A 27,983-nucleotide genomic window follows, 5' to 3' on the forward strand; every position below is an offset into this window, starting at 1 on the left:
GATTCCCCTTTGATGACAAATGTATTACAGTACATTGTGTGAAAGGTTAAATGACCTCTCTAGTGATACACTCTAGGTTAGAACCCCTTAATCTTTATAGATACCACTGCTTGTCTGGACTCCACATTCTTCCCTTGTACAACTTTCAACCTGATGAATTCCCAGGTCACTAAAAAGGAAGAAATGTATTTAGGCTTTCATTGGAACAGAAATACTGAGTTATATTTTAAGCTATATGAACCACAATTACCCTGAATATAATTAGATATACATATAATACAATCAAGTCTTAAGGTTTGTACAGTAAAATACTAAAATTCAGGACACTTGTGATAAATAGTAAAGGAGGTCCATATAGGGACATGGATATTATGACACATGCCAGAGGTGAAAGGGGATGGGGAACCCCTATAAACTTGTCTGATATCACCACCAACCCCTGAACTGGTCAGTTTTTGGTAACAGAGACATTTTAGTTCTATAAAGATAGGGAGTCATTAACCTGATATCTCACATTCCATGTTTGGTGTTTACGCAGATATTAACTCCATAATTTTGGTCAGGTTTTCTGACTGGAATTCGGACATCAGGATCTGCATGATTGATCAGACAATAACAAATAGTTTAGCTACATTTGCAGAGGAAAGCTATTGAGATCATCATTGCTAGAATATTCTGTAGCGATTTTATGTCTGATTTTTAACTGTTGATTTCAGGGTGATGACGATGCCATGATGGACTTAGAATTCCGTGTGAAAAGTATGCAAAGGGAGATAAATCTACTTCAAGATGAGTTGGCCTCCAAAGATAGGTAAAGCAGTCTGGCTGAGAAATACAATTTAATTTGTTCATTATATAGAAATAGGAAAAAAGTATCTAGATATAACATAACCTCTTCATGTCAGTTTGAAATAGAAAAATTGGATTTGATTTTCATGATCAACATCAACATATTCATAGAATTACTTCATTTTTTCAGGCAAATAGATCAGTTAGAAAATGAGCAGTATCATTCCGACATTGAGTTTGACGTATCGGGACTAAATCGGAGAGACAGGACCCATTCCACTCCTGCTCGCGATGCAGACAAACCCAGAATGTCTCGTACAACAGCTCCTAAAGCTGGTAAAAAGAGGTCACGCTCTGTGTCACCCAGAAACCATGTCCAAGACAAGGATGTAAAACTAAGGCTGGTCAAGGCTGAACGATCATTAGAAGATACCAAGAATCTTCTTAGATTGAAGGTTTGTTTATATAATAATTCATGATATGTCAAGGTCAGTGTTAACTGTTGAAGAATTAAGTTTGATGAAGTACAGTAAGGGCATCTTTAATCTGTTTTTATATTTAACTCTAGTATATTACAAATAGGTGATTTCCTTAGTTCAGATGAAAGTTAAAAAATATGTAAGAATATGAAATTAAGTAAAAACAATTACCAAATATATTTCATAGAGATAAGTTTGAAATAAGTATGAATATCTAGCTCTGTATAAACACATATTTACAATTTGCACTGACATGGACTCAATCACCATGCTTTCTAGTATTATCATCATCAGTGTATAATGTTAGCACAACATGCGCGACAGTTCTATTGTTACGGGAATAGTTGATGGCGTAGCAACGTGGGGTCATGACTCTACTTTTGGCAGGAACATAAGAATGACTCCATTCCAATCAGCTGTTCAATCGAATTCGTTGACTATGACGGGAGAGAAAAAAATTGGGTATTTTGATACATAAAATATTCAACTGCCGGGGGAATATTAAAATTTACACATGTTCCATTATCATTATACCCTCATAACCTCAACAAAATAAACATCTTTTCCTGAGATAAAAAGTTTAGATAGGGATTTTAATAGGAGTCAGAGGACAGTGTGTCCAGGCGACTACTTAATTTAGCACAATTTTTCCTGTCTGTCTTTTTCAGAATCGAGAAGTGGAGGAGATGAAGAAAGCTCATGCTAAACGTCAGACTCGATTGAAGGAAGTCAGCACCAATTACAAACTTGTCAAAGACCAACTCAAATCCTTGGAAGATGAACATTTCGGGTAACTTTTTTCTGTGAAGTCTATTACTTGGTTGAATAGTTATTTTCATAATTAAAATATTGAAATATTGATTGAATTCACTTCTGTGTTTCATGATGATTTTTATCTGTCCTTCTTTCTTATTGTCTTGCTTTTTAAATACTTGTATTCATGGGTACAATATACTGTCTGTTATGACAGATATTTCAGTCAATTATTGAAAAAGAAAATGTCTAACCCCCCTCCCCCGCCCCAAATCAAACATCAATCCTCAAAAGATAGTAATAATCAAGTATTTTTAACTACCCATACTATTGAAAAAAATCTAACTCCAGGGAGATAACTCTTAGGAAGATGTCTTGTCTTCTGCCATAATGTGTTTAAATCAGAAAAAAAGGATATAAAGAATTTATTACTTTATTTTGTGATACAGAAGGAAGAAGAAGAAGGGTAAGCGAGCTGACCCAAAGGATCTGAGAATGGAGAACAGTGATGGTGTGTGGAATGAACTGTCCCATTACAAGACTGAGAACAGAAATTTACTAGTAGAAAGGTCAGTAAGTCATGGCAGAAGTTAGTAGAGGTCAATAGGTTATTACAGAGGTCAGTAGGACATTTGTTAGGTTAATTGTTTATTACAAAGGGTAGTATGTTATCACAGAGGTCATTAGGTTATTACATAGGTCAGAGGTTAATTGTATATTACAAAGTTCATCAAGTCGTCACGGAGGTCAATAGGTTATACAGAGGTCATTTGCTAATTAATTATTACAAAGGTCAGTAACAGAAAGTGAATAATTTCAAAGGTCAATATCTACTTCTGCAGAGTTAAAGGCCCACTACCTTTGTGAAACAAAAGTTAAAGGTTTCTTAAAAACAATAATAATATATAGGGATTGGATTGCGCTTTTATGTTAACCATGCTTGTATGGAGCAATTCCTCTAAGAATATATTCTATGGGGCGCGTTAGCGCCCCATATTGAATATATTCTTAGAGGAATTGCTCCATACAAGCATGGTTAACATAAAAGCGAAATCCAATCCCTATATTTACACTCACATGACTTTTTTCATTTATATTTTATGCAATAAAATCGTCATTTGAATGTGACGTAATTATTCAATAAAAGTCGGTCAAAAGTGGGAGGAGCTTACTCAATTGAACAGCGAATGATGACTCTTCACATAAGATAGAATTATTCATCCGCGACGATAAAAAGTTCAATATTTTATTGTAAAATAAACATGACAAACAAAGTCAATTTCAGAGATAATTTGATTTAATCAGATCAGAACTTTAAATATATATTCAATTTTGCTAAAAGTTAGTATATAGCGTAATAACATAAAGAATTTGTACACGGTCACATGTGTGTACTCGGTGACCGTTATTGTGCAGCGAGGCGAAGCTGACGCACGCTTACACACTGGAGTTGTCAAAACACCGATTTTCAAGTAGCTCAATGTGTTTGAGATGTCGTCTGACTTGACGATATTACATCCTTGGGAGCCATGTGATTATATAATCTACGCTCATATCGCCATCGATAGATGAAACAAATTCACTTGTATTCGATGGATACAATGTAGTTGTGGTGACGCGTAACTGTCAACACGTGGATTATTAGCGGTGCATGTTTTTTATAATACACATTATTAAATTCTCAAAGAACAAAGACAAGAGGATATGTTTATAACTGACCTCTATCAGAGGATCTCACGCCCGTCCACCTCAAAGACTCGATCGTAGGACGAACATAGGCACAGAGGTAATGTTTTCATTTGACACTCATCATTTTTAACAAAAATGAAAGCACGTCGCCCCGGTCGGGATATTTTTCCGTTTCTTTATAAAATTGTTAATTTAAAAATTGTTTGAATCATATATAAATATAAAACATGTATTATTTTGTTTACATTCTTCCAAAATCCTATGAAAAAACAACAATATATACGTAATGTTGCGTCAAAATGTAAACAAAGCCATGTGTTTCTTTTTAAAAAAAAGTAGTCCTTTTACGTTGCACAGAACATTTTCATACGCAAGTTCAAAGTTCAATGTTACCATGCAGTTATGGTGAAACAAAAGTGAAAGGTTTCTTAAAAACAATAATAATATATGAAAATGTATATTAATGACGCGTAAGATGGATGTTATAACACCAACCAAATTCAGGATTTCCTGTGTAATCTATGTTAACTGATAAACAAACTGACACGCGGTAGTAAAGACTATGACGAGAAACATAAAATGACCCTCTTTATAAAAATTAGCATAAAATTCATTTTAATTAGAAGGTAATGGTAAGTGTAATAAGTGTTTTAGTAACTTTTGTGACTCAAAGCATTAATCCTATGTAAGTTATAATTTACTGATCAGGCTACACATTGTCATTTTATTCCTTTTTTTTTCCAAACATTTCTCAGTATCACAGTGATAAAACTATTGCGTTATGATGAAACCTTGTGAGTGATGATTTTGGCATTCCAGGGTGAACATTGAGGAGGAGATTGATTCCTTACGCGTAAAAACCAGCCAGGACGCTGCCACCATACACGAACTCAGGATTACTCTGACACAGGAGAAGGAAGGTAGGATACAGCTATGTAAAACATAGTGTATAACTCAGAACGTATCATTCTATTTTTATTTTTATCTTTTATTTTCTTTGGGAATGTTAAACCTAAAATCAGATTTCATGTATCTAGCAAGAATGTTTTTTAGTATCTCAGTGAATAGCATAGATGAAATTTTTATTTCACCCAAAAGGTTTCCCATCTTTTTAGGGTATTAAATAACTTTAATAACAAAACATAGGCAATAATTATAACCTTCAGTCGTCTTGATTTGTTGTTTTATAGGTCGCCAGTATGATCGACGCAAAACAGATCTGCGTGTGCAGGCCCGTTCTGACCAAGAGTCGGAGATACGTCTTCTCAAATCAGAGGTACCAAACCTTTATATCAGCTATAAGAATGATAGTCTCAAAGAAATCTTGGAAACAAACTTAAAAAGAAATTGTTATATCAAAACAAAAAAAACTAAATATTATATATTATTGTATGGAATCTATTACAGTCTATTAAAGTCTATTCAATCATAAAAAAGTTATACATCATGGAAACTATGAAGTTAAATCAGAAGTAAAATTTTCCTTTGAAATTTGAAATATGATTGATCTTATGACACAGATACAGAGTAAGGATGTAAGACTGGAAAGGCTGCAAAGGGAACTGGATGATATGGGAGAGGAGAAACAAAATCTACTGGAGGAAAAAAGGTAATACAGAGACTTAACTGTATTCAGGGACTTCACAGTGACCAAATACACCCAGTGTTCTAACATTTAACCACTAGCCATACTCCTTTGCAATTCATTGTTGATTTTCTAAATATTTTAATAGTGGTAAGAATTGGAGGATTTCTGTGAAAACGTAAATAAATATCGAAAATAAACCATCCGCAATATTTAAAGATGCTCCACCGCTGACAAACGGTATTTTTTCACTTTCAAAAACAAGAGCAGACGATTTAGTATTTTTCTTCAGTTACAAAAGTTACTTACTTTACACCATTACCACCATTGAAAAGTTAGAGCTTCTAATTTTACTTAAAGTTTAAAATATAAAAAATAATTAATTGCATCCCGAAAAAATTCCGTGGCACTATATCCTATATGGAATGAAGAACTGATTGCGTATGCACCAAAGGCGAAATAAACTATTTCATATTATATTTTGTGTTAATTAGGCATATATATACACGATTAAACACCAATTATTGTTCAAATGATGAATATCATTTATGCTCTGTCGGTGGTGGAGCATCTTTAACTAAACATCAAGTTTATATCTCATAAAGAGTTGATTTATGGCTGTTAAAATTTGTATTCTGTATTTTTGGTTTTGTCTTGTCAGGATTCAAAAGGCAGAGTTACTAGAATTAAAACAAGATCAATCCCAGCATCGGATACAGACAGCAGACCACAAACACCGCATCAAAAGGTAGGTACTTTCAATACAACATCATCTTCTACAGATTTGAATTACTCTTACTCCTATTGAAATTGATTTCTCTACAATTACTTATTACAACTTTTTAGATAAACAACATTTAAGAAAACTTACCAGGTCTTTGATTTCTCCTGTAATAAAAATGTGCAATGACTCTGTGACAGGCTAGAACAGGAGCTGGATGAGGAGAAAACTAGAAACAGTCTTCTACAGCAGAATAAGGATGTGTCTAAATCCAAACACCGGGTTCGCAACCGAGACCGGAGGACTGGGAGTCATGTGGCCAGACAGGTAAGGGGAGACAACTCCAAATTTATTCCTCATATAAACATACTAGCATATAACTACAATTACCCTCCCTATTCATCAAAGATTCATCAACAATTTCTATTGAGAATAGAAAGATATATTTTATCTTTTACAGTTGTGTTAGAAAATATCAACAAATATTGGTACAGTGTACATACTAATAAGTGTATTAATCAGTGATTTAAGGAAATGCAACAAACATGTAAATAGTGTCAGGTTTGATAGACTTTGGTCTAACTCATTGGAAAGCAAAATCGCCCCCCCCCAATCGTTTTTTTAGGGAGGGGAGTCAGCTGATTTTTGTAGTAGGGGTCTGCTTAATGGTACTGGTAACTTGTAATATTTAGTCTAAACTCACTACGAACAATCAAAAGAGTATTAAAGTATTGTGGATATCGATCATAGACTGGAATAAAAATGTTGGTGAGGGTGAAATTGACTTTGCTGCTCTGTGTTATAGTCTCTATACAAATTACACCTGTATGTAAGTATACACAGGCACTGTGTCGGCGTGATTGTCAGAGGGATGACATCATTATCAAACATATATCACCCATGTATTCATTTAGAACTTATATCATGTGTACAGTGTAATTTGTCCAAGCTTCGATGTCACTGGAACCATAATATTTGGACAGTATATTCAGGTTTTCAGATAATACAGGTTTCAATTTCTATAAATTAACTCATTCACCCCTGAAGACACATTTAGACTCTTCCAAATCAAAGACTAGACCAGTCCATTATGAAATTTTAGGGGTGAATGAGTTAGAATGCCATAAAAGTTTGTCAGAATACATAGAGATCCAGATTAGACTACAGCTGGTTTTGACAAGTTTCACTGTATACTCATATCATTATACGATAACATTGTGTCTTAATTGCATTACAGAGTTATTAAATCTTGTGAGTTGATATTGATTGTAAACATCAATTGCTTGATTCAGATATTAATTAATGAAGACATATTCTCCAAGATATTTGAAATAAAAAAATAAAATACATTACGTTAGATATTTGCTCTTAGCTGAAATTTTTGTAACAGGGATAGATAAAAAAAACTAACAAAGTGCTAGCGATAAATGATATACAACTGTAGTTATTGAAAGTTCATCTAAAGAGGAGATCTCAATAATCCTTCGTACCTCATTATCATTGTAACTTTACACATTTTCATGTGATTTTTATGGTTGTTGTTATGTGTATTTTAATTGCATGATAAAATATTTCAGTAACTTTGTGTAAATTTGTTTCTCACTTTCATGGTGTGTATTTAATGACCTGTTGGTGCGTGATATTTGTTTTCTATCACTACAGCAGATGATATAAATCAATAGGATGCACATTGTAGGAATTTTTATTTTATACTGTTGATTTCTTTGATTTTCAAAATATGAATTGTTGTATGTTTTTTGTTGTATCTCTTTGGAACTTTTATATTGTTTTAAATACTGTTGTGAATTTTATCTATGCTGATAACAAAAATGGCTTTAAACATTATTAAAAAAGGAAAACACATACATACACATTAAAAAAAGCTGACTTGAAAATTTAATATTGAATTCACGTAAGTGGACCTAACTAAGAAGGACAGTTGGGTTTTTTTTTCTCTCTTTTTTTGACATATTGAATTTTCAATTATAAGTCTATAGAATAGTTTGTTGGTATCTTTTAACCTCTTGTATAATATTTACTTAATACTTCCTTTAATGATTTGGATGTGTCAGGGTTTTGGTGTCATCAATGGTTAAAGGGATATATCTGCTTTATATCTGTGATGGTATGGTAAAGGGAGGTAACTTCTGAATTTTTTAGTTCTTTTTGTGATATTGTGTAGATTTTCATCAATGAAATATGATTTGATTTGCTTTCACAAAAAAATTGTTATTGGCATTTACAAGAAAAGACTGTTCTTAGATAAGTACTGTCTTTTTATTTACCTTCACTTATTGCAAAACTAAACATGGTTTTTTTTCTTAATTTATTCATATTTTTTCTGAACATAAAATTTAGCAGCAAATCAATTAAACACACTGAAGCTTCATTCTTTTCTCCATTATGTTCATCTTTTCTGTAAGTTTCTTTGTGATGTTTTACACTTTTTTTTTAAATTCTTATATGAAAATGTCTATGATTAGTTCTTTGTAAAACATCATTTAGTTGGAAGTGATGGGCCGTCCAGAGCTGAAGATATGATTGTTTTAACCTAAGGTTAAGATATACTGCTTGCTATATCCCTATGGGACAAGTTAAGAAAACCAGGCAATGTTAATCTGTTTTGTTTCTTAATGAGACTCTGGTTTATTACAGTACCAGAAGTCCCTGAACAAGAGTATAGAGAAGATGAAGTCGGTGTTTAGGAATTTTGAAGATGATGGATGGGAGGAGGTCTCCGGTTCTCAGGATGAGTAAGTCATTTTTATGTTCATGACAAGTGATTCGACAACATGTGTTAATTTTGACTTATGTTCCAAAGATTTTGATATACTATAAATGCCTGATAAAAAAATATTTACCAATGATTGTGGATATCTATACTTATTATACAATGTATCTGTCAAGGATAATACAAATTCTCTGTCATTATAATGCTGTAACAAGTTTGTCTGTTTGTCCGTCTGTAGACACAACTTTTACCGGCGAAGTTTTCTTAAACCTCTTGACAGATTTTGTTAAAATTTTGTTCACAAAACCCTGACATAAAGGGGAGTTGAGTAAACTATTTAGGGTTCTGCAATGTCCCATATTAGTGGAGTTATTACTAAATTTGTGCAGCAGAAGTATTAGTCATCCACTCTGGCGACAGTTCTACTTGATATTTATCAATATTTGCCATTATAATATATCCATTGTTTGTTTACAGGGAGGAAACAGAGAGTATTATAATATATCCATTGTTTGTTTACAGGGAGGAAACAGAGAGTGACACTTTAGGTCAAGCCATTGTGTCAAGGTCAAGGACACAGCTCTCGCCCACCGACTGTACTGACAGTTCTTATACATCTCAGGTCAAGGTCAGTAAGCAATTAGAGAGGTCAAGCTTAAGATCAGTGTCATGTAACATTTGTAGAGCTCAAGTTAAGTAAGCATGTAAGTCAAATTTGGTTAACATGGACAACCGAGGCCAAGATCACTAAACATGGATACAGACAAATGGCAGTGCCAATAATATGGAATGCCACATTCAGTAAAACAGGGATAATCATTGAGTTTAAGACAATAAAACAGGATTAGAATTGTTTATGTTTTCAGTAACTTGACTTGATGGCATGATGAATATCAACATACCTTTATTGATATGTGTATGTGTAATAAACTGATTTTTCTCTTAGACTCGCCCCAAAGTGAAGCAGTCATTGCTTCAGAGGCAGTCCACTCGAACTCGCCGATCCCTCATACGCAATTTACAGAGGGGAGCCCGCTCTTCACAGTCCGACCTTCCAGTGTCTACCAGCGCCATTTCAACTGACACAGCACGTACAGGTAACATGCTATAATAATCCCATCAGATTTAGTTTTAATAGTGTTTAACTTGTATATCATCAGCATATAGAGTACAAAATGCATTATTACATAGATAGAGCAGGCAGTTAATGAAAAGTTCAGTCCGTCTCAGGCTCTTAAAATTAAACAAAGCAAAAAGATCAGTTATTTGTTTACAACAAAATATTCTTTTAACAAAAAAGTTTCCTTAAAATAATTACTGGTAAAAGTCGAAGGAGAGCTTGTATAGGCATAGGTTGCCTTTTAAAATAGATGGTTTAAGGAAGAATTATAGATCAGGAAGCATACTGGTATTGAGATTTGTGCTGCATGTTTTAAATCTAATTAAATTTCTGTTTGATTACTACAGTGAGATGTAAGTATGGATAGTCAGGGTTTTGCTTCAGTCTAGCATAAATTGCTTTGGGGCTAGTGTAAACAGTGTCTATTTCGTAATTAACATATTACAGAGTTAGCTCCCTTGTGGTTAGGTATCCATTGTGATGTCATTATTATGTGAGCAAAACTCGCATATTTTCTCTGAAAAGTGTGACGTTATGCTGCTAAACACATGATGTCACAATCAATACCATCCCGCAAGGGCAGTTATTTCTGTAATATGCATATACCAAACCAAGGTTAAATTCAAGGATATTCCTATTTTTGTAACTTGCTTGGCTTTGATGATATGTGGGTCTTCAAGATAAAAGAAGTTCATAAGAGAGTGCAAATTTGAGGTAGCTGGGTCAAAATCATCAATATTAATTTTCAATGTTTCTCAAAAATAGATTAATTCATTAATATCTGTCATTGGCAATGGAAGTCAAACTGTAATCTCTATTATCATGGCTGAGAAAAAAAAACATGATATGATTGGTATCATCACATTACAAATCAACAATATACAGTGGAACTTCCCTAACCCGATCATGGTCGGTGCATAGAATTTCGGCCAGTTTAGAGAGGGTTTGTTTTGGAGAAGTGAACTGAATATAGATCATAACCGACCGGAAGTCGTTTTCTACACTGTACTGTACTGCCTGTATGCCAAGTGTTCGTAATAACCGACCGATATTGATTGTTAATGTGAATATTATCACAAAAGAGAGATTCATACGTTTAAAAGGAATGGATTACAACAATCTTGACTTTGTTACCGCTTATAAACATAGTTAGATGCATGAATGTTCTTGGGGATGTTCTCGTCTGCACTAGGCCAAACCTACTTACGGCCAATCGCTTCCGGTTATGCCAAGAATCAAATTAAATATGGTCTAATATTACACAATGATCAGTCGATGCTGGTCATTATATGACATGGTCATTTTCTAAAACAATACATGGCTTCGGCTTTTTCATACAGATAATTTACATTATCCGACAACCACATGTAAATAAATAACTTGTGAGAGACTCTCAAAATTGAATACGAAACTTTCTCTTAGGCCTAATTACTAGCTCTGCTAGTAAAAAACCTTCTTGTAATATTTTTAAACAATAGACATGATTAAATATTTACATCATCATATCTGGTATAATTACGGTGTACATGCACCTATAGCCTTCACTCCTGTATACATGCCTTAGGATATGGCATGCGACAACTATGGTTACAGGTACATGTGTATTTTCATGGTCGATTGATCAGACCTCAATGCAAGATATCGGTGTCGCTCAGGTAAGGTCAGTTTTCAGAAGTGTATTTTAGTTACATTTGACTATTCCGATCTCAAAATTGGTTCGATATTCGGAATTGGGAGAGATCGGTTTTGGGAAGTTTTATTTACTATTAATAAAGTGGCATTTATTCTGTACATGACATCCATGTTCGGTTTCTAGAGGTGATCGGTTTTGAGATGGTTCGGTTTCGGGAAGTTACACTGTATACCATGTATTGAAGCTTAACATCATAGGTACAGGTATACATAAGTTGTGTTTCGTGATATTTTGTGACTTGAAGATAATAGATAGATGTTTTTTAGTTTGTCACAGCTTTACACTCCACACTTTAGGTTCTATCACAACTTATTTCACAAAATTCAGAACCAAATTATAATCTTTTATTCTTCATGTTGAATTAGTTATGGATTCTAAAATTGATGTTAAATTATGTCCCATTTATGATTTTCATTTGATAAAGGGTACTGTCTATTTTTCAAGTTTTTGCTGTCGATGATTTTTGATTATTTCAAATTTGACAGCTGAAATCAAATTTATTGTATTTTCAGTTTTTGATTTTTGAATTTTGTATAAAATATTTTAGTTTTGTTACTAGGTATATTATATATAAATTTAATCGAAATGTACCTACCATATACTGTAGTGGGAAAATACAGAGTCATGATCTAATAACTGTGAGCTGAGCTAAATGATCTATTGTTCTAGTGAATGTATTTTCAAATATCCAGGCCAATTAATCTTTATATAGTTTAACAAAGTTAAAAAACTGAACTTATAACATCATTGGGTGGTATATGAGCATTTAGTATGGTGTATCTGAAAAACTTTTGAGGGCGTTTGAATTATTAGAACACAAAATTTTGTGTTTTATTAATTCAAACGCCTCGAGGGAGTTTATTGGAATTACCAAGGTATATAACTCTTTGTCTGTTGACTTTCCTAGTTGTGTTAAGAGACACAGGGACGTCACCAATGAGCCATTCATCATCAAAAGATGTTGTGACACTGAACCCTTCCCCGGCCAAACTCCACGAACAGAAGATGGCTCATAATCACACACTCCGACAACTCAAACAGACCAAGCAGAGAGTCCTGAATCTGCAACAACAGGTAATTACATCAGTAATACAGGAAACCTGAACAATAATCAACAACAGGTAATTACATCAGTAATACAAGAAATCTGATCAATAATCAACTACAGGTAATTACATCAGTAATACAGGAAATCTGATCAATAATCAACTACAGGTAATTACATCAGTAATACAGAAACACATCAGAACTCTGATCAATAATCAACTACAGGTAATTACATCAGTAATACAGGAAATCTGATCAATAATCAACTACAGGTAATTACATCAGTAATACAGGAAATCTGATCAATAATCAAACTACAGGTAATTACATCAGTAATACAGGAAATCTGATCAATAATCAACACAGGTAATTACATCAGTAATACAGAAATCTGATCAATAATCAAATACAGGTAATTACATCAGTAATACAGGAAATCTGATCAATAATCAACAACAGGTAATTACATCAGTAATACAGGAAATCTGATCAATAATCAAGTACACAGTAATCAGTAATACAGGAAATCTGATTCAATAATCAACTACAGGTAATTACATCAGTAATACAGGAAATCTGATCAATAATCAACTACAGGTAATTACATCAGTAATACAGGAAATCTGATCAATAATCAACTACAGGTAATTACATCAGTAATACAGGAAATCTGATCAATAATCAATACAGGTAATTACATCAGTAATACAGGAAATCTGATCAATAATCAACTACAGGTAATTACATCAGTAATACAGGAAATCTGATCAATAATCAACTACAGGTAATTACATCAGTAATACAGGAAATCTGATCAATAATCAACTACAGGTAATTACATCAGTAATACAGGAAATCTGATCAATAATCAACAACAGGTAATTACATCAGTAATACAGGAAATCTGATCAATAATCAACTACAGGTAATTACATCAGTAATACAGGAAATCTGATCAATAATCAACTACAGGTAATTACATCAGTAATACAGGAAATCTGATCAATAATCAACTACAGGTAATTACATCAGTAATACAGGAAATCTGATCAATAATCAACTACAGGTAATTACATCAGTAATACAGAAATCGACAATAACAACACAGGTAATTACATCAGTAATACAGGAAATCTGATCAATAATCAACTACAGGTAATTACATCAGTAATACAGGAAATCTGATCAATAATCAATACAGGTAATTACATCAGTAATACAGGAAATCTGATCAATAATCAACGAATCAGTTACAAAATTACATCAGTAATTACAGAAATCTGATCAATAATCAATACAGGTAATTACATCAGTAATACAGGAAATCTGATCAATAATCAACTACAGGTAATTACATCAGTAATACAGGAAATCTGATCAATAATCAACTACAGGTAATTACATCAGTAATACAGGAAATCTGATCAATAATCAACTACAGGTAATTACATCAGTAATACAGGAAATCTGATCAATAATCAATACAGGTAATTACATCAGTAATACAGGAAATCTGATCAATAATCAACTACAGGTAATTACATCAGTAATACAGGAAATCTGATCAATAATAATACAGGTAATTACATCAGTAATACAGGAAATCTGATCAATAATCAACTACAGGTAATTACATCAGTAATACAGGAAATCTGATCAATAATCAACTACAGGTAATTACATCAGTAATACAGGAAATCTGATCAATAATCAACAACAGGTAATTACATCAGTAATACAGGAACATCAGTAATACAGGAAATCTGATCAATAATCAACTACAGGTAATTACATCAGTAGGTAATACAGGAAATCTGATCAATAATCAACAACAGGTAATTACATCAGTAATACAGGAAATCTGATCAATAATCAACTACAGGTAATTACATCAGTAATACAGGAAATCTGATCAATAATCAACTACAGGTAATTACATCAGTAATACAGGAAATCTGATCAATAATCAACTACAGGTAATTACATCAGTAATACAGGAAATCTGATCAATAATCAACTACAGGTAATTACATCAGTAATACAGGAAATCTGATCAATAATCAACTACAGGTAATTACATCAGTAATACAGGAAATCTGATCAATAATCAACTACAGGTAATTACATCAGTAATACAGGAAATCTGATCAATAATCAACTACAGGTAATTACATCAGTAATACAGGAAATCTGATCAATAATCAACTACAGGTAATTACATCAGTAATACAGGAAATCTGATCAATAATCAACTACAGGTAATTACATCAGTAATACAGGAAATCTGATCAATAATCAACTACAGGTAATTACATCAGTAGGTAATACAGGAAATCTGATCAATAATCAACTACAGGTAATTACATCAGTAATAACAGGAAATCTGATCAATAATCAACAACAGGTAATTATCAGTAATACAGAAATCTACCAATAATCAACAACAGGTAATTACATCAGTAATACAGGAAATCTGATCAATAATCAACTACAGGTAATTACATCAGTAATACAGGAAATCTGATCAATAATCAACTACAGGTAATTACATCAGTAATACAGGAAATCTGATCAATAATCAACTACAGGTAATTACATCAGTAATACAGGAAATCTGATCAATAATCAACAACAGGTAATTACATCAGTAATACAGGAAATCTGATCAATAATCAACTACAGGTAATTACATCAGTAATACAGGAAATCTGATCAATAATCAACAACAGGTAATTACATCAGTAATACAGGAAATCTGATCAATAATCAACTACAGGTAATTACATCAGTAATACAGGAAATCTGATCAATAATCAACTACAGGTAATTACATCAGTAATACAGGAAATCTGACCAATCAACTACAGGTAATTACATCAGTAATACAGGAAATCTGATCAATAATCAACTACAGGTAATTACATCAGTAATACAGGAAATCTGTATCAATAATCAACAACAGGTAATTACATCAGTAATACAGGAAATCTACAGGTACTTTATATCAGTAATAAGTCATCAGTAAATACAGGTAATTAACAACTACAGTAATATCAGTAATACAGGAAATCTGATCAATAATCAACACAGGTAATTAATCAACTACAGGTTGATCATATAATTACAGGTAATTATATCAGTAATACTGAGTTACATAATAATACAGGAAATCTGATCAATTCAACATACAGGTAATTATATCAGTAATCTACAGTAATAATGGAATACTGATCAATAATATCTACAGGTAATTACACCAAAAGTCTATTTTTTTTTTACCAATTTGCTTGACTAAAACAAAAGTTACTGATTTAGATAGGTTGACAGAAAATATTGCTTACCACAAGTTGCACATTGTATACATGCATAGATCATATATATGAGGCTGGTAGTATATATATCTAGGCAACCTCAAACAAAACTTGCTGTTCTTATATTATAGGCTGACAGATGTAGTAATTACTAATTATGGACCTTAAATAAGGTTGATAGGAAATCTTGCAAACCCCTTCCTCATCCATGGTTCGTACAGAAGATGAAAAGTGCTGGAATTTGGGGTCAGTGCTGGAAAAGTGCTTGAATTTTGGGTCAGTGCTGGAAAAGTGCTGGAATTTTTCTTTAAATCCTTGAAAAGTGCTGGAATTGAAACTTCATGCTCCAGAACACTGACAAAAGCTCTGTTGTCAATCAATTTATCATAATTTCAGTAATCAGACATTACTTGGGATGACTTTGTTGTTTGATAAGAATGTGTAATTGAATCTAATTACTCTGACAAAATTGTACTAACAAATTGCTTGCAAAATTGTAGGCTTGTTTTCTGAAAATTCTGATTTTGAGTCCAATGTAGAAGAAAAAAGAAGTGCTTGAAAATCTAGAAAAGGTGCTGGAAAAGTGCTTGAAAAGTGCTGGAATTTTGATTTGAAAATCTGTACGAACCATGTCATCTTGTTATAGCTAAAATGAAGTCAGTTGTGGTACATTGTTTGCATAAATCTTCTGAATTTGAGTCTATAAGTTGGATTAAATGTATTTAATTTATATATTTTTTATTTATAATTCTATCATTTTGTTCAGGTAACTAACCTCAGAGATTCAAGGGCAGCTACTCTAAAGGCCTTCCAGGAACACAAAGATACAAGCCAGCAATTAGAGTCAGATCTTCACTTAGCCAATCAGCGACTCCGCGTATCAAAACAAAATATACAGGTGAGATTTTCCCTTGGCCAATCAGGGACTTTGCATATCAAAACATAATATACAGGTGAGATTTTTCCTTGGCCAATCAGTGATGCCGCGTATGAAAACAAAATCTGCAGGGAAAATTTGTCCTTGGCCAATCAGTGATGCCATGAATGAAAACAAAATAACAGGTAAGATTTTTCCTTGACCAGTCAGTGACACCATGTATGAAAACAAAATATACAGGTAAGATTTTCCTTGGTCAATCAGTGACTCAGTATAAAAAAAAACAACCACAAAGATGTAATATTTGAATCAATGAAAGAAAAAAGATAGTATAACATTGATAAACATTTTGATGTTAATTCTACATTTATGATTAAACACTTGATTCAAGATAATATTCAGAAACATGTATGAGTACTTCAATATTAGAAAAAAGATGAATCTTTAGACTTTAGATATTAAAATTTCATTGAATTTTCAATTAAAAAAAATAAAAATGAATATAAAGATAAGTATTACCAACTTAATTTAAAATGAAAAATTAAATCCCTGTCCTCATGCTATCATTGTTCTTCTTCCATTTGTTATAATGGAAACCTGGTGGTATGAAGTTTATCAATTCTCCATGGTTTCAATATATAACCAGATTCAATTATAATAGATTTAAATTGAATAATTAAGTGTTAGAATCAAGGTGAATACTTTGGATAAAAGATCTAAGATAAAAAGTCAAATATTACCTGATAGATAAATTATTTCAGTTTGATAATATTAACGTTGACCTGGTTTTGTTGCACACAGAAAATGAGTTCAGAAATTGAGAAGTTACACAAGGAGAAAGCTCACCTGGAGAGTCAGCAGGTCGTGAGGGAGGAGGCTGTCACTCCAGCAGTCAGTACGGACAAACACACAGAACAGGACTGGAAAGTGTTAGAACAAAGATTGAAGGTATAACCTAGTCAATACCTATCCCCTGTATTTAATTTATACATTGGTAAAACTGAATATATAGTTGAGAATTATTGATTAATTTTTCCAACATCAGCATCCTAGGTATAGAAGGAAATAGTTCATTTAAATTTTTATTATTTTAAAACATAAAGATCTTAAATACAGAATGTATTTATATGTGAAATTTTCAGACAGAAAGTGACTGGTGCTTATTGTTGGAATTTTCGTTTTAAGAAGAACTCTTCAACTTTTGTAGATTTCATCAGGTGAAGTTTGTCGTCAGTCCGCCTCATTACGACAGATGAAACAAGAAAACACCAGTCTTCAGGATCAAGTCCGAAACCTTCAGGACAGGTGAGTTACCTCCCTTTGTGTCAGTAACATTACTGAGACCTCCACAACAGGTAACTTTATAAGAAACCCTCAGGACAAGTTTAAATTAAGTCAAAACTTTGGTAGAAACATAGTTGAGTTATCTCCTTTCAAGTGTTGTGTTTCATCCAAATTTGATGTTATATGGAGATCGGGTCACTAATATCATATAACATTCTAGTTGATGATTGTGTCCAAATCTCTTTTGTTACAGAATTAATCATTTGGAGAGGGACAATAACCAGAAAAGGACACTTATTGAGGATACTAGGAATAAGCTACGGATCGCACAGGACAACTCCCGTACAGAGTCCAACAGCATGGTTAGACAAAAATATATGGTCCTTAACTTCAGGACACTCTTTAACTGAAAAATCTCTATAGGAAAGCATTACAAAGTTAAGGAAATCATCTTGAATTAAGGAACTTTCCTTAACTGCTGTAATGCTTTCCTATGGAGATTTTGAACTTAAGGAGTAAAAGTTTTCTGAAGTTAAGGAATGATTGTGAAACCAGGCCATGATATCATAAATAATTTTACTGATATCTACAGTGGTTGATCAAAATGTTAGAAATATTTTGATATAGGTCTTCTGTTTCCTTTTATGTTTTTTCTATTAAAACAAGGAGACAATTTTTAAAATCATGATTTTATTTGAAAAATAATATCTTATTTCCATTGAATAAAGTGTTTTATACATACACAGACTACTTCCATTTGTATATAGATTACATTTCTATATTGTTTGCAGGAGGAAATGGAGACAAGGATCAAACTACTACAAGAAGGTGCTGATAGGTCACGAATACAGGTAATATATAGGTCACAAATACAGGAAATATAGGTCAGAAATACAGGTAAAATAGGTCAGGAATACAGGTAATATAGGTCAGAAATACAGGTAATATAGGTCAAGAATACAGGCAATATATAGGTCATGAATACAGGTAATATAAAGGTCAGAAATACAGGAAATACAGGTCAGAAATTCAGGTAATATAGGTCATGAATACAGGTAATATAGGTCATGAATACAGGTAATATATAGGTCACGAATACAGGTAATATAGGTCAGGAATACAGGTAATATATAGGTAAAGAATATAGGTAATATATAGGTCACAAATACAGAAAATATAGGTCACAAATACAGGTGATATAGGTCAAGAATACAGGTAATATAGATTTTATGTAATATACGATAGGTCACGAGTACAGTAAATATAGGTTTTATATTCTGTACTGTTATATCCAGACATGTAACAAAATTTAGAAAGTGTTCTTTTTGCATGCCTTTGTCAAGTAGAATTCAATCAAACAAAAGTGTGTTTCATAAAATTGTAATGAAATAGTTACATTTTATGACTTAAAAGTTTTGGCAAAGTGATTGCGTTTATGGTCTTGCTTTGGTATCAATGTAATGGAGAAGAAAAGAAAAATTCTTTGACCCACACAGTATCAGAGATAACCAGGAAAAGTCATACATGTAATGTAAACTCAACTTATTTCTGTGTGGTTAAATGTCACATATTTTGCAGGTTATAATGAATCGGGAAATATAATTGGTTCAAAAATGTTTCAAATATAGGTAAAGTAGAACCTTAGAAGTCTAAATTGTGATTTTAAATCGCCATAACCAGAAATTAAGTTGCCATGCAAAAAAAGTTTTGTTTTTAATATCCCTCAACTCATACTAGCATTACATCATTACAGATGATAAACAGCCCAATGTTAATTCTTATTTAAGGAATACTGTTGATGATGTGATGAATGTGGCGTGACAATTCGTAACTTATCACTACCCAAATAAGTCAGAAAAATTATCTACATGTGTCTGTACTACGGACATAATTCTTAAGGGTCACAAGTAGAAATTACCATACATTGTTATCTGAATAGGCAGATAAAATAAATATTTTATATTGTAATCCTAATTAGGCGGATTCACTGAAAAAGAGACTCAGTGCTATTACCAGAGAGAAGAAAGAATATGAGGACAGGTTCCTAAAGGCTCACAACGATTTGGAGAGAAAGGTAATGCATGCAGAAGAGTTCAAACTGGGATATGATTCTTCGCTTTTCAGAGGTTGTCTCCCTTCGCTGATAAAATCTCTCACATCCCTGGCTATAGTCTAGACATGGTTAAGTGTTTGATACTTTCTATATCTCATATATATGAATATATATAAATAAAAAAAGAACAATGTCCATGTGATGGTTTCCATATACACAAAAAAAAACACCACTATAAAACAGTTTTTTCTCCCTAGCGCTGTCTCGGCTCATGCCGGTCTTCAGGGGGTTTGAATTCTTTTATTTGTAAAACATGACGTCATAGTACAATGACGTCATAGTAAGATTACGTCATGACATGGTACATAAAGATATTGTGAATGGTTCTGGAAGAAAATAACAAAAACATGAGGACGAAATAAAAACTAATATGAAGTTCCTTTGTCCCGTTCTGAATTTAGCACAGGTTTCATAAATTGAATGAAATACATTCCTTTATTTTCTCTTTTTTTTTTTTTTTTGAGAAAATAAAGAAATGTATTTGATTCAAACTTATGAAACCTGTGCTAAATTCAGAACGGGACAAAGGAACTTCATATTAGTTTTTATTTCGTCCTCATGACCGAGAAAGCGCTAGGGAGAAAAAACTGTTTTTATAGTTGTGTTTTTTTTTATGAATATATATATATATATATCAGGTGATCGGGTGGTGTATTGGGTAAGCTTAGAAATCTACATGTACACAATATTTCGTCTGCCATGTGTGCATAAAAAATATTTTCAACTTCTTCTCAGGAACTGCTGAAGCAAACTCAGTGAATTATATACCTCACACCCTTGTGGCTGTGGGAGGGGCCAAAAGGGCTGAAATCGACCAAAATAAGAAAAAAAAACTTGGTTATATGACAAAGTTACTGTTGTTAAATGATCCATGTTTTTAGACAAAGTTACTGATGTGAAATGATCCATGTTTTCAGACAAAGTTACTGATGTGAAATTATCCATGTTTTTAGACAAAGTTACTGATGTGAAATGATCCATGTTTTCAGACAAAGTTACTGATGTGAAATGATCCATGTTTTCAGACAAAGTTACTGATGTGAAATGATCCATGTTTTCAGACAAAGTTACTGATGTGAAATGATCCATGTTTTCAGACAAAGTTACTGATGTGAAATGATCCATGTTTTCAGACAAAGTTACTGATGTTAAATGATCCATGTTACTGATGTTAAATGATCCATGTTTTCAGACAAAGTTACTGATGTTAAATGATCCATGTTTTCAGACAAAGTTACTGATGTTAAATGATCCATGTTTTTAGACAATGTTTATTGTTGTTAAATGATCCATGTTTTTAGACAAAGTTACAGATGTTAAATGATCCATGTTTTCAGACAATGTTATTGAGGTTAAATGATCCATGTTTTTAGACAAAGTTACAGATGTTAAATGATCCATGTTTTCAGACAATGTTATTGAGGTTAAATGATCCATGTTTTCAGACAATGTTATTGAGGTTAAATAATCCATGTTTTCAGACAAAGTTACTGATGGACTGCCAAAATAAGAAGATGGAGCTGGAGGATGCAGTGAGAGAGTTAGAGGCGACGGCACAACAACAGTTACGAGGCCTGGCCAATCAGAGCGAGGCTGCAATCGAGGCGGCTCAGGACAAACTGAGTGTGGCTTACGGAAAAATACAGATCTATCAACAGTTTGTCAAGGTCAGTGTGAAAGTGTGATTTGTGCTTTAGTCGTATCGCCCGTGACTATAGTTCGCGTAGCCAATACTTTGGTGTTACATTTCCTAACCATACTTTAAAATATAGCTAAAGTACATCATTATAACCTCAACACACCTTATTGTTGCAGGATTCATTTCAGCGTGTGGGATTCGGAGGCTGTGAAACTTAAGGATGCTAAACTATACTTAGCTCTTTTTTTTTCTCAGATGTTTTTAAATATTCTATAATAGTTTTGTAATAAATCAACAATGCGTTACGGTTGATACTTACAATTACGCGTAATTCTTGTTATGAACTATGGGTGACTAAAAAATTGCTTTTGATATAAATATATGCAATAACCCATTCTTTGGTTGAGCTTTTGTTTTCACACACCTGAGGTAGCAAATGGTTATTTTCTCCCACATACGAAGGATCAGTCAATATATTAGTGTCAAAAGAAGCAGTTTCACCATGGGCTGACAATTTCAGGATGACAAAATATATGACGCTTTCGACAAGATATATTATTGTTAAGCCATATGAATTCATGACATGTTGGACAGAGAATTCTATCATTGCCAAAAATGGTGACAAATGGAAATGTTGGAGAAATTAATAAAAGAAAAACTATATTTTAGATCAATCCAGTTTACATTTTAAGATTTGGCTTAATGCTTTTAAATGCTGACTTACATTTATCTCACCTTGGTATTATTTTAGGGATTGGCAAACGACTTAGTGCGGCGGGTTGGACAAACTCGCTCCCAGCTGAAGGACATCCTCGCCAGGAAAGAAGAGGAAGAGCAGATTCAACGACAGCTTCAGAATCAGAGTCACGGAAACGCTTCACTGCAGAAAGCACAAAGTCTAGCTCGGGATATCCTCAACCTTAGCCAGTCCGACTTGGATGATATAATGAGTGCTGATGGAGATTCTATAGCGGTAGGTCTTCTCATATAGAATTGAAAACAATATTATAAGAATTGATGTTATTATTTTTTTCAACTTTGACGGGTTATGAAACAAATTTTGTTTGCAAACTTTTTGAAACTGCATACAATAGTTAGCGAACAATATTTCTTTCATACTTCAATGAAATTAACAAATTGTGACATCAATGCTTAAATAAAACTTGGTATGAGAACCATGATAAGTTACGGTACTGAGCTATTCTTGTTTAAAGTATTCAGTTCTGTAGACCAATTTATTTCTATTACAGGAGAGCGACATTAATACTGACAAACGGCTGGACAAGAAGTGGAATAAAAAATGTGAAAAACTTATTTCTGGAAAGGTGAGTTTGATAAATTAAATTGATTTACCATATTCGACACAATAAGCACCCAGGGCGCTTATAATAATGAAAAAAATATTAGGACGTGGACTAACATTTCATAAGGTTATTGCACAAATTAAGTGATTAATCAATTTGTGAAAAAATCAATTAAAGTTTGAGTCTGTATTTAATTCGAGGAACATGAAATTGAGGCAATAAAAAAGGGAAGGGCACTTACAGGACCAGCAGTGGTTATTTGGTCAAATAATTTTGTTTGCGACGATAACATCATAATTTTCGAAGAAAACAACGTGAATTCGCTCATAAATTATGTAACAATCCAAACCTACCAGCAAGGGAGCTAACTCTGTAATATGCAAAGACCTAATACAAATGTACCTAGTTCAGTACGCACCGATATGGCAAAACCATAGCTAGATGATAATGTACGGGTACCAGAAAATATATGCAAATAAGTTGAATCCTCTCAAACCAATTGTCCTTTTACTACCCATTATGAGGAAAATTAATTAAGGCCACGTATCATAGATGGGAGAGCTTGAAGTAATTCATTTACTGTGTTTGTGTATGTCTGTTCATCCACAATAGGTTTTTGATATTTTTAGCCCACCATCATCAGATGGTGGGCTATTCAAATCGCCCTGCGTCCTTGTTCCGTCATCCGTCGTCTGCCGTCCGTCGTCCGTCGTCCGTCCGTAAACAATGCTTGTTATCACTATTTCTTAAAAACTGCTGCAGAGATTTTGTTCAAACTTCACATGGAGGGTCCCCTTGGTCCATATTTGTGCCATACAGATTTTGAGGCTGATCTGAAAAACAAGATGGCCGCCAGGCAGCCATCTTTGATTTTGGCAGTTGAAGTTTGTTATCAATATTTCTAGAGAACTACTGAAAGGATTTTGTTTAAACTTCACATGGAGGTTACCCTTGGTCACTAGTTGTGCCATACAGATTTTGAGGCTGATCGGAAAAACAAGATGGCCGCTAGGCAGCCATCTTTGATTTTGGCAGTTGAAGTTTGTTATCGATATTTCTTGAGAACTACCGAAGGTATTTTGTTCAAACTTCACATGGAGGTTACCCTTGGTCCCTAGTTGTGCCATACAGATTTTGAGGCTGATCGGAAAAACAGGATGGCCGCCAGGCAGCCATCTTTGATTTTGGCAGTTGAAGTTTGTTATCGATATTTCTTGAGAACTACTGAAGGGATTTTGTTCAAACTTCACATGGAGAGTATCCTTGGTCCCTAGTTGTGCCATACAGATTTTGAGGCTGATCGGAAAAAACAAGATGGCCGCCAGGCAGCCATCTTTGATTTTGGCAGTTGAAGTTTGTTATCGATATTTCTTGAGAACTTCTGAAGGAATTTTGTTCAAACTTCACATTGAGGTAAGGCCATAGTTGTGTTTTTTTCTGTTTTGCGTCCTTTGGATTCTCAAAAACCTACCAGCCAGCAAGGAAAAAAAACAAACACGAATAAAAAAACACGGAGCCCACGCTTTGTTTGGGATGCTTCCACTTTAATCAGTTTTGTTCTTGCAAGTGGTAGAATAGACAATATTTCATAAATAATCTCCTTGTTAATGATTCATTGGTATGGAGCACAAAATTGAATGCAACAAACATATTTCAACATTAAAAATTATTAAAAGAATTGTCAGATTGAAGCATGAGAAAATGGTGTTTTTCACGGTGTCTGTTGTAAATTAATCTATTAAATGCTGTTGCTCCATATAATATAGCCTTTATAAAAAAAGAACATTTAATAATAGCCTATATAGGCATTGTATTGGAACTTGTTTTCTGTATTTTATACATCCATCCATCATAATTCTGCTTTGTCATTCTCTGCAAGTCAGCACTGACCATGGCGATTCATACTTTCATTAACCCAAGTTGTCATAACTGTTCTACGACAACTACATAATCGACATACAGTCTGTTAGAATAAAACTACAATATGATTTTTAATATTTGGAAGTTTAATTAAACCAAAGAAAAAAAGTCTGTTACACTATTTGACTAAGAAATAGTGTGCATAAATACATGTACGTGTGTCCAATCAGCGATGTCTCTTTGTTCAGTCAAAAGAATTGCTATGGATTTTAATAGTATATCTATAAAAATGATTTAATATATTTAATATCAAAAGTACATCAGCAGATTTTTAATAATATAACCTGAAATGAACTTAGCCTCCGACACACTTACTTGGATTGGGATATTCTAGTAATACAGTTTTACTCGTCGAAATCATGATGCCAAAGGCATTAACTTTTGAAACTTTTCATTTTTTTATAATCTTGAAGTTTTAACTCAAAGAACGCACCAAACATACCAAACCCCTCTAACAATTTATTCCTAAGTTTACCTCAAGAGGCGAGTCAGAGTTGTATCCAAAACAGCTATTGTTCTTTAAAATCTTGTAAACAAATTGTATCTCGAGCTCGGGCACTGGCCAAACAAGAATCTTCGAATAAGTTTGGTTCTCATACTTGGAATGCATATGGATATGTTATCGTTTCATTATTCTAAATGACCAAAATGTATACGACCGAATATGACAACTTTTTAGCCGTCCTCACCCCGTATATTTCAGAGAAAAAGATAGAAAAACTCCTGCATCACATCTCGATTGCTAGATGCCTTCTCGTGGTCCTTGCGGCGCTTGGGCGATTGCGAGATCAGTGTATTCGCTGTGAGTCAAGCGTTGAGGTGATGCTTGCCACAATTGACAAAAATTGAAACCGGAAACGGGCATTTTTCCGGAATTTTTATTTTCGGACGTCTTTTTACGAAATCCAAAAATAATAACTTGTGTTTGTTTTTGCCTCACAACAGCACAAAACCTACCCGCACGCGGACGCAAAACAGAAAAAAACACAACTATGGCCTTACCCTTGGTCCCTATTTGTGCCATACAGATTTTGAGGCTGATAGGAAAAACAAGATGGCCGCCAGGCGGCCATCTTGGATTTTGATATTTAAGGTTTGATATCCCCATTTCTCAAAAAGTGCAGAAGGGATCTTTCTCAAATTTAATATGTAGGTTCCCCTAGGGCCCTAGTTGTGCATATTGCATTTTTGGACCAATCGGTGAACAAGATGGCTGCCAGGCAGCCATCTTGGATTTTGTTATTCAAAGTTTGTTATCGCTATTTCTCAGAAAGTATTGAATGGATCTTTCTCAAATTTCACATGTAGGTTCCCCTAGGGCCCTAGTTGTGCATATTGTGATTTGGGACCGATTGATCAACAAGATGGCCGCCAAGGAGTCATCATGGATTTTGATAGTTGAAGTTTGTTACTGCTATTTCTCAAAAGGTACTGAAGCGATCTGTCTCAAATTTTATATGTAGTATGTTTGAAAAAGTTTAAAAAGTAGAGAAAAGATCCATCTTTCCTTTGTCAGATATAGATCATTCTTTGGTGGGGGCCAAGATCCCTCTGGGATCTCTTGTTAAGATTTCCTGGAAATACAAATAGGCTAATTGTTTTGAAATTTCATATTCTAAAAGCTGATAGCTTGTAGATTTGCAATAGGAGTTCGAATTTTTCTTTAAAAAAATCCAAGGCGGCAGTCATGACCCTAAAGGAGTTGTCTTAATTTCAATGGGAATATGTACATACAAATGTTTTTGGGAGGACACTGAATATCATGGTTATAGTTTCGAAGAAGCCTGGAAATGGAAACTGAAGAGCTGTTCTAAAAAATCCTATATAACCCACCTAAAAAGAGTAAAAATTTAAGAATCATGCCATTTTAATGATAATTGGTCTATAGGGATATTCTGAATGAAAATGGTTTAAAAGAAGTGTAAGAACCAAGTGAGCTAGTACAACTCATTTTCTGGAGCTAAAGGTCCACTTAGCAGAGACAACGTCTTTGTGACAAATTCCAGTTTTCTAGTCTCACTCCAGCATGTAAATATCATTGATTGATATTTTTTTTCAATTTTGGTCTGGAAGTTTTTATCAGTATATATTTGTTTATTTTTCAGGATGACTTTGCCTTGCCACTCATAGAACTGTTTGTCCAGAAGATTGAGGAGAGATGTGAACTTCTTGTAAAACTTCAACAAACAGCCAGCTGAGCACATCTATAGAATCTCAGTCAGAACCTCATAGTGACTGAAACGGTAGAGCAACATTAACTTATTGAACATTTTATAACAAATCATAGTTGATAAACATATACCATTGTGATGTTAAAAAATTCATCAGGATAAATTTATAGGAAATATTTAGTGGTTGCAGATTTATATAAATGATTTTGTCATTGCGACTAGTTCCTATACTCAAAAAGGTCTCTTCTAATCAAGTGTTGGACCGTTCAGAATGGAGAGAATGTTCCTCTATTCTACATTAACTGTTATCATCAAAGGTCTAACGTCATATATAATATGGAAACCTGGCCTGATCCTCTTACATTTGTTGTTTGAGTCAAATTGAAATTTATTATTAATAATAATATAAAAACAATACAAACTACCTTAGAAATATCAGAAGAATATATCAAGTTGTCTGTAAACATCTACTTGAAGATCATTTCAATAAACAAACCCTGATATCTTAGTGTTTACCTGATATTATATGAGTTCACTATTTCTCAAAATTTTGTGGATCAAATTTTCGCGACCATAGCGATGTCCCACGAAATTATCAAAATATTATCCCCGCGAAATTAACCGGCTGTATGACATAACTAATAAGCTGCTATGATTGGCTGTTTATTTGGTACATACCGTCGACATAACTAATAAGCTGTATGACATAACTAATAAGCTGCTATGATTGGCTGTTTATTTGGTACATACCGTCGAC

General features: G+C 33.3%; 1 protein-coding gene across 5 annotated transcripts in view; it reads left to right on the forward strand.

Moving 5' to 3' along the window:
- Window positions 1-27,561, forward strand: part of LOC138333472 (centlein-like) — a 71,907-nt gene extending 44,346 nt beyond the window's left edge. For 4 of the 5 annotated variants that reach the window (XM_069281871.1, XM_069281874.1, XM_069281873.1 and 1 more), the window contains 24 exons: window positions 717-811; window positions 980-1,244; window positions 1,937-2,058; window positions 2,471-2,590; window positions 4,530-4,630; window positions 4,901-4,986; window positions 5,231-5,319; window positions 5,957-6,043; window positions 6,217-6,343; window positions 6,822-6,845; window positions 8,672-8,769; window positions 9,270-9,375; window positions 9,694-9,844; window positions 12,468-12,634; window positions 16,685-16,816; window positions 17,597-17,743; window positions 18,003-18,100; window positions 18,333-18,441; window positions 18,871-18,930; window positions 20,058-20,153; window positions 21,674-21,859; window positions 22,583-22,804; window positions 23,082-23,156; window positions 27,161-27,561. In XM_069281871.1, the coding sequence (XP_069137972.1) occupies window positions 717-811; window positions 980-1,244; window positions 1,937-2,058; window positions 2,471-2,590; window positions 4,530-4,630; window positions 4,901-4,986; window positions 5,231-5,319; window positions 5,957-6,043; window positions 6,217-6,343; window positions 6,822-6,845; window positions 8,672-8,769; window positions 9,270-9,375; window positions 9,694-9,844; window positions 12,468-12,634; window positions 16,685-16,816; window positions 17,597-17,743; window positions 18,003-18,100; window positions 18,333-18,441; window positions 18,871-18,930; window positions 20,058-20,153; window positions 21,674-21,859; window positions 22,583-22,804; window positions 23,082-23,156; window positions 27,161-27,253 (2,856 nt within the window). In that variant the 3' untranslated portion in view covers window positions 27,254-27,561. The remainder of the gene's footprint in view (window positions 1-716; window positions 812-979; window positions 1,245-1,936; window positions 2,059-2,470; window positions 2,591-4,529; window positions 4,631-4,900; window positions 4,987-5,230; window positions 5,320-5,956; window positions 6,044-6,216; window positions 6,344-6,821; window positions 6,846-8,671; window positions 8,770-9,269; window positions 9,376-9,693; window positions 9,845-12,467; window positions 12,635-16,684; window positions 16,817-17,596; window positions 17,744-18,002; window positions 18,101-18,332; window positions 18,442-18,870; window positions 18,931-20,057; window positions 20,154-21,673; window positions 21,860-22,582; window positions 22,805-23,081; window positions 23,157-27,160) is intronic. The other variant, XM_069281875.1, reaches the window with a different exon arrangement.
- Window positions 27,562-27,983: the final 422 nt, after the last annotated feature.

The sequence above is a fragment of the Argopecten irradians genome, chromosome 10 (genome assembly GCF_041381155.1).
Source record: "Argopecten irradians isolate NY chromosome 10, Ai_NY, whole genome shotgun sequence".
Lineage (NCBI taxonomy): Eukaryota > Metazoa > Mollusca > Bivalvia > Pectinida > Pectinidae > Argopecten > Argopecten irradians.